The following is a 13,177-nucleotide window of genomic DNA, read 5'->3' as shown; positions in this document are numbered from 1 at the left end:
TCGGGTGGGGGGACTGATCCTGACTGTTTGTGCCTATGGTCCAAAACAGCAGTTCAGCGTATCCACCCTTTTTGGAGTCCTTAGAGGGAGTGCTGGAGAGTGCTCCTTCTGGGGGCTCCCTGGTCCTCCTGGGTGACTTCAATGCTCACGTTGGCAATGACAGTGTGACCTGGAGAGGTGTGATTGGGAAGAACAGCCCCCCCGATCTGAAACCGAGTGGTGTTTTGTTACTGGACTTCTGTGCTCGTCTCAGATTGTCCATAACGAACACCTTGTTCAGACATAAAGGCGTCCACATGTACACTTGGCACCAGGACGCCTTAGGCCGCAGATCGATGATCGACTTTGTGGTTGTGTCATCGAATTTGCGGCCGCATGTTCTGGACACTCGGGTGAAGAGAGGGGCGGAGCTGTCAACTGATCACCACCTGGTGGTGAGTTGGCTCCGATGGTGGGGAAGGATGCCGGACAGACCTGGCAGGCCCAAACGTGTTGTGAGGGTCTGTTGGGAACGCCTGGCAGAGACCCTGTCAGAAGGAGCTTCAACTCACACCTCCGGGAGAGCTTTGACCATGTTCCAGGGGAGGTGGGGGACATTGAGTCCGAGTGGACCATGTTCCGTTCCTCCATTGTTGAGGCGGCTGACCGGTGCTGTGGCCGCAAGGTGGTCGGTGCCTGTCGTGGCGGCAATGCCCGAACCCGCTGGTGGACACCAGCGGTGAGGGATGCCGTCAAGCTGAAGAAGGAGTCGTATCGGGGCTTACTGGCCTGTGGGACTCCTGCGGATTACTGCGGATGCCGCACCGATCCGCCTGTCGATCTCCCGCTCCATTCTTCCCTCACTCGTGAACAAGACCCCGAGGTACTTAAACTCCTCCACTTGGAGCAGGATCTCCTCCTTGACCCGGAGAAGGCACTCCACCTTTTTCCGGTCGAGAACCATGGCCTCGGATTTGGAGGTGCTGATTTTCATCCCAGCCGCTTCACATGCGGCGGCGAACCGATCCAGTGATAGTTGGAGGTCACGGGCCGATGACGCCAACAGGACCACATCATCCGCAAAAAGCAGAGACCCGATCCTGAGGTCACCAAACCGGATCCCCTCAACACCATGACTGCACCTAGAAATTCTGTCCATAAAAATTCTGAACAGAATCGGTGACAAAGGGCAGCCCTGGCGGAGACCAACCCTCACCGGAAACGAGTTCGACTTACTGCCAGCAATTCGGACCAAACTCTGGCACCGATCGTACAGGGAGCGGACAGCCCGTATCAGCGGGCCCGACACCCCATACTCTCGGAGGACCCCCCACAGGACCCCCCGAGGGACACGGTCGAATGCCTTCTCCAAGTCCACAAAACACATGTGGACTGGTTGGGCAAACTCCCATGCACCCTCGAAGACCCTGCTGAGGGTGTAGAGCTGGTCCACTGTTCCACGCCCAGGACGAAAACCACATTGCTCCTCCTGAATCCGAGGTTCGACTATCCGGCGGACGCTCCTCTCCAGTACCCCTGAATAGACCTTACCAGGGAGGCTGAGGAGTGTGATCCCCCTATAGTTGGAACACACCCTCCGGTCCCCCTTCTTAAAAAGAGGGACTACCACCCTGGTCTGCCAATCCAGCGACACTGCCCCCGATGTCCACGCGATGTTGCAGAGTCGAGTCAACCACGACAGCCCTACAACATCCAGAGCCTTAAGAAACTCTGGGCGGATCTCATCCACCCCCGGGGCCTTGCCACCGAGGAGTTTTTTGACTACCTCGGCAACTTCAGCCCCAGAGATATGAGAGCCCATCTCCAGGTCCCCAGGCCCTACTTCCTCACCGGAAGGCGTGTTGGTGGGATTGAGGAGGTCCTCGAAGTATTCCTTCCACCGATCCACAACATCCCGAGTTGAGGTCAGCAGCACACCATCACCACTATACACAGTGTTGACAGTGCACTGCTTCCCCTTCCTCGCTGGATGGTGGTCCAGAACCTTTTCGAGGCCATCCAAAAGTCGTTCTCCATGGCCTCACCGAACTCTTCCCATGCCCGAGTCTTTGCCTCGGCAACCGCCGTAGCTGCACTCCGCTTGGCACGCCGGTACCTATCTGCTGCCTCAGGAGTCCCACAGGCCAGTAAGGCCCGATACGATTACTTCTTCAGCTTGACGGCATCCCTCACCACTGGTGTCCACCAGCGGGTTCGGGCATTGCCGCCACGACAGGCACCAACCACCTTGCGGCCACAGCATCGGTCAGCCGCTTCAACAATGGAGGCACGGAACATGGTCCACTCGGACTCAATGTCCCCCGCCTCCCCCGGGACATGGTCAAAGCTCTCCCGGAGGCGTGAGTTGAAGCTCCTTCTGACAGGGGACTCTGCCAGGCGTTCCCAACAGACCCTCACAACACGTTTGGGCCTGCCAGGTCTGTCCGGCATCCTTCCCCACCATAGGAGCCAACTCACCACCAGGTGGTGATCAGTTGACAGCTCCGCCCCTCTCTTCACCCGAGTGTCCAGAACATGCGGCAGCAAATCCGATGACACAACCACAAAGTCGATCATCGATCTGCGGCCTAAGGCGTCCTGGTGCCAAGTGCACATGTGGACGCCTTTATGTCTGAACAAGGTGTTCGTTATGGACAATCTGAGACGAGCACAGAAGTCCAATAACAAAACACCACTCAGGTTCAGATCAGGGGGCCATTCTTCCCAATCACACCTCTCCAGGTCACACTGTCATTGCCAACGTGAGCATTGAAGTCACCCAGGAGGACGAGGGAGCCCCCAGAAGGGGCACTCTCCAGCACTCCCTCTAAGGACTCCAAAAAGGGTGGATACGCTGAACTGCTGTTTGGACCAAACAACAGTCAGGATCCGTCCCCCCACCCGAAGGCGAAGGGAGGCTACCCTCTCATCCACCGGGGTAAACTCCAATACACAGGCACTGAGCTGGGGAGCAACCAGAATTGCCACCCCTGCCCGTCGCCTCTCACCATCGGCAACTCCAGAGTGGTAGAGAGTCCAACCCCTCTCAAGAAGACTGGTTCCAGAGCCCTTGCCGTGCGTTGAGGTGAGGCCAACTATATCTAGTCGGAACTTCTCAACCTCGCGCACCAACTCAGGCTCCTTTCCCACCAGAGAGGTGACATTCCATGTCCCTAGAGCCAGTTTATGCAGCCGGGGATCAGACCGTCAAGATCCCTGCCTCTGGCTGCTACCCAAAACACAATGCACCCGACCCCCTTGGCCCCTCCTGCAGGTGGTGAGCCCACGGGAAGGGGGTCCCATGTTGCCTCTTCGGGCTGTGCCCGGCCGGACTCCATGGGCAGAGGTCCAGCCACCAGGCGCTCACCAACGTGCCCCACCCCCAGGCCTGGCTCCAGGAGGGGGCCCCGGTGACCCGCATCCGGACAAGGGAAACTTGGTACCAATGTTGTTATTCATCATCAGGAGGTCTGGGCTACGCTTCGTCTGATCCCTTACCTAGGACCTGTTTGCCATGGGTGGCCCTACCAGGGGCATATAGCCCCAGACAACGGAGCTCCTGGGATCATTGGGACACGCAAACCCCTCCACCACGATAAGGTGGTAGCCCAGGGAGGCGCTGTAAACCTAGGTAAACATCTTTATTGATATGTATACTATTGTACGCATTGGCAGTGTAGAAGATAATGTTTTTGATGCTTACATTACTAATTTATAAAACACCCAGTTTGGTTTGTAGTGCGTGTTCACAATTAAGTTAAAGGCATCTTTTATTTTTATTTTTTTGCGTTACTCTGCGTTTTTTTAAATGTATGTTTAGCCACTGATCGCTAACTTTTCACGGAGATCCTGTGGAACCTTCATGTTTTGTCCAGTTGCTCTTCGGTTCCGTCCGGGTGCATAGTGGCTTCCGGTGGATAGGGACCAGCAGTAAACATGGCGGAGGAACTGTTGGAAACAGTGGAAAGACTTCAGTCTCGGCTTCTTGATAATACGGAACATCGGAAGGTAACGGTTACACTAATCTATACATACATGTGTGTTTTTAAGACTGATATTTTTTGTGAAATGTATCTGTTATTTGTTGCTTTTAGAAACAGAAAGCGATCGTCCACCATTTTTAAATGATGCGTTTGTAGGCGTATGTTGGACTCCGACATATGAACGTCAAACAAAATCTTTCGTATTTGTCCGTAAGCACAAATGATAATCGGCTATTTCTCAAGCAATAACAACAACCGCCGTTGTACTTTAGATAGAAATACACAATAATTTATTTGCAGTTAAATTTTAAAATAAACATATTTCTACTTTTAAAATATCACTCTAGGTATTAAACTATAGCATGTACAAGCAACACACGACGGTGCATTTTTTTTTGTCGATCAGCAGTGTGTGCGTATTTTTAATTCTTCAGTCATTGATAGTTTAAATTCCAGAAATTGTACCTTTAGATCCAGAAATAACTGGCAATATGTATACTTGGAACTGTCACAGTCGAATTTGCAAATTAATATTTATGTTCGATCATCACTTCCGAACAAAAAACAGCAAAGTGTATCTGGCGGATTCTTATATGAGTATGAATCTCTTACTTTTGCGCTGAATTGTTTGACAGTACATATTTTCACTAATACGTCAAATAAATAACTGAAAAGTATAAATTAAAGTAAGGTCAGCGCTAACCTTAAAATTTCCGACAGCAACTGATCGCGTCATGTGAAACGTCATAGTAATCAGTGTTGGGCTTTAATTTGTTATAGCGTAGTTCTTAAACTTGTTTGTAGATGTTATGGACACCGGTTCGATTTGCTTCAGTTTGCCATCGATACCCAATTCGTCAACCAAGTTACTATAAAGACCAGTAGCTGGTACGTGGTACAGAACCAGAACATACACCGTTGCATCCACGGCTTATTGTTGAATTAACTTAATAGCGCAACCCAATCGACATGGAATCATTAAGATCTATTTTCACAGTTGGAAAATCCAAGGACTTCATTGTAGTTAAAGGATTTCTGACCACAGCTTTATTTTCATTAGTAGAATGTAAAACAAACCAGTGGTATGCGCTGGGGTCTGACCACGGCACTCTCACAATGTGGTCATTCAGGTGCAAAGGTGAACATCGTGCCGTTATTTCTGTAAGTCGGAAACTGTTGGTGTCATAATTTTATCTCATGGACACAGGGCATGATGGGCAGTTTAACAATATTAATGTGATTGCCTGGAAAAACTGCATTGATCCATTAAGATTTAAAGATGCTTATAGCAGAAGAAAATGGGCTTCGTTTCAAAGGTTATTGACCCTGAATAGATGTTAAACATTGAAATGGACTTACACAACCCTTTAAACAGAGATCAAACACCTTTACTAAGCATTGTTAATTCATGTGACTGTATTTCCAAAGGCCTTGAGATGTTAATACACTCTTTACGGAAAAGAGTATTCAGATCCTTGACCATGACCACAACAGTTGGCCCTTTGCAGCTGAAATAACATATAACATTACCTGGAAAGATTGTAGTCTCCACTGAGGCAGAGTCATGTGGAAAAGGGTCTCACTCATCTCACCTCCACACTGAAGAGCTTGCTTCATCTCTCCACAAAACATATTTTCATGGCGAGGTGAGGCTTGCAGGCTGTTGCTCATCCATGGAAACCTATTCCATGAAGCTCCTGCTTCACATTGCTGTGCTCACAGTGGAAATTCTGAAATCTTAAATTCAGGACCTTAAATTCATGTCCTTTGAGAATTCAGAAAGAATTCAATTTAGGAAATCAACTTACTGCAAGAGGGGTGTCCTTTTATGGTGCCAAATGTTCTCATTTAGATTCTACATGACTAAAGTAGATGCTTTCTTTGCTTTAGAAAATTCAACTGGACTTTCAAAGACATTTTACCTCTTCTCCAAGAGGCTTCTTTGGTTATAATAACCTGGTGGAGGTCCCAGTGGTATAGATACTGTGCTGGTTTATAGAATGCTGTCTTTATGGTCTTTAATGGTAATTTGCATTATTAAAGGGGGGAGCTTCCCGGTCATCATCTGATGTTGTGTGTGAACGATTGTGAAATCTTCTCGGGAGTGATCCCAGGACAAGTGGCTCAACGGGTGTCTTTAACTACCTCTTTCAGGTTTTTCCAGTGTAACAAAGTTGGCTTGTTTTACAACCAGCCTCTGGACCTGGTCAGATGGCCTGACTTCTTCTTCTGGAGTTTCTTAGTTAACAGGAAGGCGTTTGCCAGGAATGTGGCTTTCCTCTTCACTTTTCAGGGTCAGAACCTCCTTTTTAAGGATTGCCTGAAGATCCTTCTGGACTTTGGTGGTCCTTTTGTCCCAAATTTCTCAGCTGTGATGTTGACTATGATATTGGATGTAGTTTTCTACCAACGGCCCAGGTCCACTTGTCCCTTCCAAGATCCAGTCTACATCCTCAACAAACTGCTAACACACGGCTTTCTTTGAGGTCCATTGGATTGTTGGCTGGCACAGTGAAGCCTCTCCACAGACGGCTTGTGCCGACACTTCTGCTGTCATATGACAGTACAGTGCTCTTGTCATTTGTCCATTGCCTGAGTCGTTGACCTAAGGTCTGTTTGGTTGGGATGCTCATCCTCGAACCCTCTTAGGGCACCCCTGGGGGTATTCTTCCATTATGAGTTCTGTTGCTTGGGTTCTTCAGTAATATATTATTATTAAATTAGGATGTATTTTCCTTGCATTTTTCAGTTATTGAAGACTTTCAAAAGATTAGCAGAGCTACCGATGACTGTGGAAATACTAGTGGTAAGTTTTTGTGGTGATATTCGTTACATCCAGTTACTTTTTAAAAAAAAAAGTGTTTGTTTAAATAGGCAAAATAACAAGAATCAATGGCCAGCAATGATAATTTAATTTTCAGCAACTGTTTAACAAATAAGTGAGACTTTGAGCATTCCATTTTTTTTTCTTGTTATATGAGAGTATGAATTTATTTGTTTACATTACAGTTTAAGTAACATTTATACACCTTTGCTCATATGTAGTTATTAAGTAAACCTTGTCAGACTCTTCTCTACCTCTGATAATCCTGGATCACTGAAGACGATAGAAGAATGTTGATGCCTGGCTGTATTCTTTTTCCTTTCTTTTGTTTTTGTAGGAGACTGGAGTGGGGAAAACTGTAAATTCATTTAGGAAACATGAAGTAGTTGGAGAGGCAGCAAAAAGCCTTGTAGGTCAGTGGAAGAAACTGGTTCCTCAATCAGTAGAAAGGTGAGATTTGCTTTTGTGCCATATATGCAAATAGCAGTGAGAAATGAAAGGTTCCATGCCCATAATGTCACATATTCTTCTACATGTTCTTTACTTAATAATGTAAAGAAATACAAACATGTTAGTTTGTCAGTCAAAGTAAGATCCCCATTTGCATGAAGTGAATATCAGTTCTACCCATCCTTCACATTTACTATTTAAGTTATCTTGTTGAGATCAACTTATCTGAACTTTATAGTTTAAGCTATTATTTACTAATGGATTCATTCTTTTGGCCCTGTCTTAAACATTTTCTATAAAAGATATTTCAGTTAAAATTCCTATAAAATACGACCATGATAAAATTTAACATCTAAACACAACTCGTGTTTAGTAACATAATAGGTGTCTGGCTCCTCTATTTTTTGAAAATGTCGAATCAGTGTTTCTATTTTTTTGTTTTTTTTAACCTGTGTAGTAACTAATAAGTTATTAAACAAACATAGAGGTAAAGTTTAACGTTTACCTTCTAAAAATGAGTAGAGTCTATCTGAAATAATAGAAAATTGAAAATGCCCAAGTCCTTAAAAACTTTCAAAGTAGATTACTTAAATATATGCATTCTAATTTTCCATTGAGCCATTACATTTGCTGTAGAACTGATCTTTTGTCCTTATCCTGTATTGTTATGATGCAGACCCACCAACAGCCATGTCAGAGAACCAGCCCAGTCACACACATACTCCCGGGGTCAGGAGCCAGGCGGGGGACACTATAGAAGCACACGGGAACCATCACCTGAAGAAGAGTCCTGTTACATGGAACAAGAAGAGGAGCAGGAGTACCATGCAAACTACTCCCCATCACCTCCTCCGCAGGAACAGTACAGCTCTCCGCAACGAAGAGGCTACCACTCGGATGAATATGAGAGCCTGGAGCCGGATTCTAGCCCCCCTCCCCCTCCCCCTCCATCACATAAAGATGCCCGCTATGCAAAATCAAATAGAGAGTCGAGCAAAAGACATCATCACAGTGACCAAAAAAGGGACAGAAATGAGGATCAGCTTCAGCACAGTGCAAAGATGAGCGGCGATCGAAGTGTTGAGGGGAAAAAAAACAGTATGCAGAAAACATCAAAACAGAACAAGAAGTCCACCACACATCAACGTAAGGTGGAAGAGAAGAAGAAAAAAGAGGAAGGTGAGTGTATAGTTCCGGAAAGACATCTGAGGTCTCAGGAATGCAACTTTTACACAGCACAGATTGTATTTAACCCAATAACTATATTCTTTTTTTACATGTGGTCACCACCTTTTAAGCTCTAAAACCTGTTTTTCCCCAGGGAGACCACAGATGTCAAAAGACTCTTCATCTAAGGAGGAAGAAGATGACTTTGAGACCCCCACCATGTCTTTCGAGTCTTTTCTCACATATGACGCCCCGACATCTGTCAAAAAGAAAAAGAAACTGTCGTCATCGTTATCATCATCATCCACATCACACAGTCGACCATCTCATTCTACAACGACCCATCATAAAAGCACCCCTCCACCTGTGCCCTCTTCTACTTCCTCCTCCTCCAAAGTGAACAAAGCTAATGGCAACAAGAGGCCACGTTCTGATTCTGTTGCAGCCACATCACAAAAACGCAAAAGGGTGAGAAATCCTGTTCATGCTGGTCAGAGCCTTTATTTGAGTGGCCTTGCTTCACAAGCACAATCTGTTACTCTAGATTTCTGAATTCTGTTTGGTGCGCAGATTTAATCAGAATTTAGAAATGACTGTAATAATGTTTTAACACGCGTGGAAATTTAAACTGTAAATATAATTAGTATGGACATGTAATTATTACCGGTATTTAGTAATTTTAAAAAATGAGACCCTGAAAGAAAATGTAATGAAATGAAACCAACAACTCAGTTGTATTCATCAGCCATATCTCAGAGTATTTGTCAGTAGAGTTCGCTTCGTCCTTTAAAAAGCTAAAGAACTTCTACTTGGTTAATATTTACAATTATAAGACGATGGCGTTTTCCCCTTTAAAAATCCTAAGAATAGTTTTTAGCAATGTAAGCTTTTATTTTTCTGTTACTGTCAACATTTTGATACAGGACAAGCATGAAACACACTTTGTTGAAATCCCCTTCCTGTTTCCTGTTCCTTTAACAGATTGTGTAATCTTTGAAATTCAGTTGAATCTGTACGAATGATAGTGGCTTATTGGTGATAATTGTTGGTCCTAATGTATTTTATCAGCAGGTGGTGGAGGCTGTCCCAGTCCTTCCTGAAATTCCTCTGCCAGCCATTCAGCCTAATTACAGACCTCTGCCCTCCATTGACGTCACCCCATTGTCCCCTCAGAGAAGAAAAGGTAATTCTCTCTAAAATTTCTCCTTTAAATACACACATGGAAGCTATGAATTTGCACACATTGTAAGCACATACTTTTTTTTGTTAAAATATGTAGATGTTTTGTGATTATTCTATTTTCTTTACTCCCCTCTTTTACTTTTAGTTCCTTTCTGTAATGAAGAGGAGGATGTGGGATTCACTGGAAAACGTCTCAACTCAAAGATGGTGGTGTTTTCTGGATCAAAGACCTCCTACTTACCCAGAATGATGACTTTATATGAGCAGTGTATTCGTGTGCTGCAGAACAACATTGATTGTGAGTGGTGCTTCTTTATATTATACATTAGCAGGGGGCACTAGAGTGCCAACAGTCACAAGGAGTCATAAAAGAAGAAAATAGAGGATATGTTAAAGTTAAATGCTAGCGCACACTTTGAGTGCTTTGTGCCTGTGTGTGTTTTTAGCCATTGCTGAGGTGGGTGGAGTTCCATTTGAGATCCTGGAGCCGGTGCTGGAGCGATGCACACCAGAGCAACTGTACCGCATTGAGCAAAGCAACCAGGTAAGCAGGGATTAAATTGATTATAACATACAAGTACATTTATATGAGCACTTGATAGATTTAACCCAACCAAGAAAACCAACTAACGGTAATAAATCAAATCAAATCAAATCAATCTTTATTTATATAGCGTCTTTTACAATCAAAATTGTTTCAAGGCGCTTTCCAGAATCCCAGGGCCTAACCCCAGACAAGCAACAGTGGCAAGGAAAAACTCCCCTTTAACAGGAAGAAACCTTGAGCAGGACCAGGCTCATGCAGGGGGACCCTCCTGCTGATGGCCGGCTGGGTAGAGAGAGAGTAGAGGGGGGAGGACAGGTAGAGGATAGAATAGGTAGGAGAGGAGAAGAGAGGAGATCACTAACTCTAAATCACTAACTAATAGTATATTTTACCCAGTATAATATGCCAGATAGAAACAAAAACACTAAATTTACCTGGAAGTATTGGAAGATGGCAAGAAAATGGCAGTTTTTGAACTCCAAACTTAATTAAATAAAACATGACCAAATAATCCAAAAAATAAGATTGTGTTTTTGTATCTCATTAGCTGTTGTCTGCTGTCAGAAAGATCATGTGTATGATAATATCAATACATTTGACCTTGAGAATGTGCTATTATTAATGGTATACGCTTGGAGATATTTTCTTTAATGTACAGAAAATCCCATCCAACATTTTCATTAGCAAGACAGAAATCTTACTTTAGTGAAACCTAATGAGAGAGCTGAAGTTTCCTGTTGATGACTCCTCTTTAGTGGTTCACTGAAGACTCTGACGAGCTGTGGATGCGTCACTGTCAGCGAGACTTTAAGCGCGAGACCCCTCAGGAGTACGAATCATGGAGGGAATTGTACCTGAGACTCCACGATGAGCGTGAAGAGCGGTTGAGGCTGCTCACCCAGAACATCTCCTCTGCACATGCCAACAAACCAAAAGGTTGCAGAGGCATTTAACAAATTGGGTTTTTGCTTGTTCAGCTTTGAGTATGAATCCTTTACCAACTTGCCAGCCTGATTCAACTGAATGTTTGAATGTTTTCTTTGTCCTGGCAGGGCGGCAAGTTAAGATGGCGTTTGTGAATTCTGTTGCTAAACCACCGCGTGATGTTCGCCGACGGCAGGAGAAGTTTGGCACTACTGGTGGTTTATCTACGGCTACATCTACCGTGGCTGCCTCTCCCATAAAGTCTGTCCTGATGTTTAATCTGCTAATGCTTTTAATTTTCCCCTGTCCATTTAGAGAATCTTACTGTAGATTCAAGAAGTTGGGATTTTTCTGGAGGATGCAGCTGCTGAGATAAAAAAAAAAAAAGCTATATATTTCTACATTTGTGTTCAAAATGCAATGTTCATATTTCATCACCACACAGTACAAAGAGATGATTTTGCCCAAGAGAAACATTTTTTATGGCCAATGTTTTAGGAAGGTGACATTTTTGCTGTCACCTCACAATCACAATACAGTACTTACAAATTTAGTAGTCTAATTTATTTTATATTGATCTTTACATTATAGATTTATCTAATCGATAATTTTATGATGCCTCATTTGATGAAATGAAGTCTTGATTTCCTGCAGCAGAATTCTGTAATTCTTTTTGATGTTTTATTAGCACTTCACTCTATTTTCAAATGAGTAATAACAGCTGTTATTTCTCTCTTTATTTTGCAGAATAAGACCAGCTTCTACAGATTACACTAGTGACTTAAGCCAGCCCACTTCCTCCCATCAGAACCTTTCTAGTAACAGCTCATCTCGCTCCATAATACCAGCTGGAGGTGCTGTATCTGCTGCTCGAGACAAGCCACAGGTCAAAAGTAAGACTGTGATAACGGTTCTTGGCTTTTATTCACAATAGTGATTTCAAAATGCTTTTTTTTCCCCTTCCTAACAGAAAGCTCACATATGGTTTATTCTTGTCTTCCCATTTCAGAAATTGCTCCTATGATGGCCAAAACTATCAAGGCCTTCAAGAACAGATTCTCACGTCGATAATATGGAAAAGCACGCGTTTTAGGAATTCCAGCTATTTTTAATTTGTGTAGGAAAAAAACTGCAGACCTCTTTATGACTGCACACTTCTGCACCTTCATTTTTCATTTTTCAGTGTCAATTCAGATTTGATGTATTAGTGGATCCCCCCTCCCCCCCCAGTAATTTAGGTGGTGGTATCTCTATTTAAAACTCAACTTGTTCTGTGTCCTTGTTTTGTGGAGACATTTTAAAATATTGTTTGACTGTTCAGGAATGTTTCTTTGCTTTGCTGATAGTCAAATGAGATTGATTCCAGTATCAGTTCTCATATCATGTACCGGTATTTTCTGTTGCGGCCAAATTATACACTACACAAGGAAAAACCTTATTTGTTGGATAATGGTGCAAGTGTTAATATATGAAGTTGCTGGTTAAAGACTACTTTTCAAATTACAATATTTAAAACATTTAAATATGTATAAATACCAAACACAAAGACATTTTAAATTATTTTAACCCCCCAGTGGATTTAATTATTTCCTGTCATTAAGTGTGGAGGTCTACTTCACCCTTACACATGACTGAGGGAAATACAGGAAGAAAATATGGGGAAAAGATATGACAGAAAGCTGAATGGTGAGGAAATGTATTTATTTTCAACAGTAGGTACTGGTACCTGTATAATTTGGGTCAATTAGGAAGTAGTTTTAAAATGTCATTTTATTAGATTTTAATGTTATATGGTCATTTTTATTAAAATTGCTTTTTGCTCCTGAGTGCTTGTTTTGTCCTGTTCCTGAATTTAAAGTTGATTGAAAGTGTCCAATTAATAAATTAACATTATGGTAACAAACAGTAAATTCAATGTCACAAATTATCAGTCACCAGAAACAACAGCACATTGTAGTATCGTTAGGTGATAAAGTTGACCTTTTGGACATGATATCAAATTTCTACACTTTACACATTAAACCCAAATGCATGCTGTCTGTCCCTAATTACCTCTGCCAGGTTTGTGTGACAGCTGGCGTTTGTTATCAAAGGAATTGGAAGACCTTTGAATGGGTTTCA

The 13,177-nt window shown here is 43.6% G+C and overlaps 1 protein-coding gene across 2 annotated transcripts; it reads left to right on the top strand.

Moving 5' to 3' along the window:
- The first annotated feature begins 3,835 nt into the window (after positions 1 to 3,835).
- eloa (elongin A) lies at positions 3,836 to 12,882 on the top strand. 2 transcript variants are annotated; one of them, XM_057019942.1, is made up of 12 exons: positions 3,836 to 3,987; positions 6,712 to 6,768; positions 7,124 to 7,236; positions 7,913 to 8,415; positions 8,558 to 8,871; positions 9,475 to 9,586; positions 9,731 to 9,883; positions 10,032 to 10,129; positions 10,888 to 11,068; positions 11,185 to 11,317; positions 11,804 to 11,949; positions 12,066 to 12,882. In XM_057019942.1, the coding sequence occupies exons 1-12, from the start codon at positions 3,916 to 3,918 to the stop codon at positions 12,125 to 12,127; spliced, it is 1,944 nt and encodes a 647-aa protein (XP_056875922.1). In that variant the 5' UTR covers positions 3,836 to 3,915; the 3' UTR covers positions 12,128 to 12,882. The 2 variants fall into 2 exon arrangements, with proteins under 2 accessions (XP_056875922.1, XP_056875921.1); XM_057019941.1 differs by having other exon boundaries at positions 9,472 to 9,586.
- Positions 12,883 to 13,177: the final 295 nt, after the last annotated feature.

The sequence above is a fragment of the Takifugu flavidus genome, chromosome 21, assembly GCF_003711565.1.
Source record: "Takifugu flavidus isolate HTHZ2018 chromosome 21, ASM371156v2, whole genome shotgun sequence".
NCBI classification, from domain to species: domain Eukaryota; kingdom Metazoa; phylum Chordata; class Actinopteri; order Tetraodontiformes; family Tetraodontidae; genus Takifugu; species Takifugu flavidus.
Note: the sequence above shows the minus strand (reverse complement) of the source record. Positions and strands in the feature narration are given on the sequence as shown.

Bases quoted from the DNA above. Each gene is read 5' to 3' on its own strand.
- eloa (XM_057019941.1), top strand. From the start codon at position 3,916: ATGGCGGAGGAACTGTTGGAAACAGTGGAAAGACTTCAGTCTCGGCTT. The intron at 6,769-7,123 runs GTAAGTTTTTGT...TTGTTTTTGTAG, and splicing joins TGACTGTGGAAATACTAGTG to GAGACTGGAGTGGGGAAAAC. The intron at 11,950-12,065 runs GTAAGACTGTGA...TTCCCATTTCAG, and splicing joins AGACAAGCCACAGGTCAAAA to AAATTGCTCCTATGATGGCC.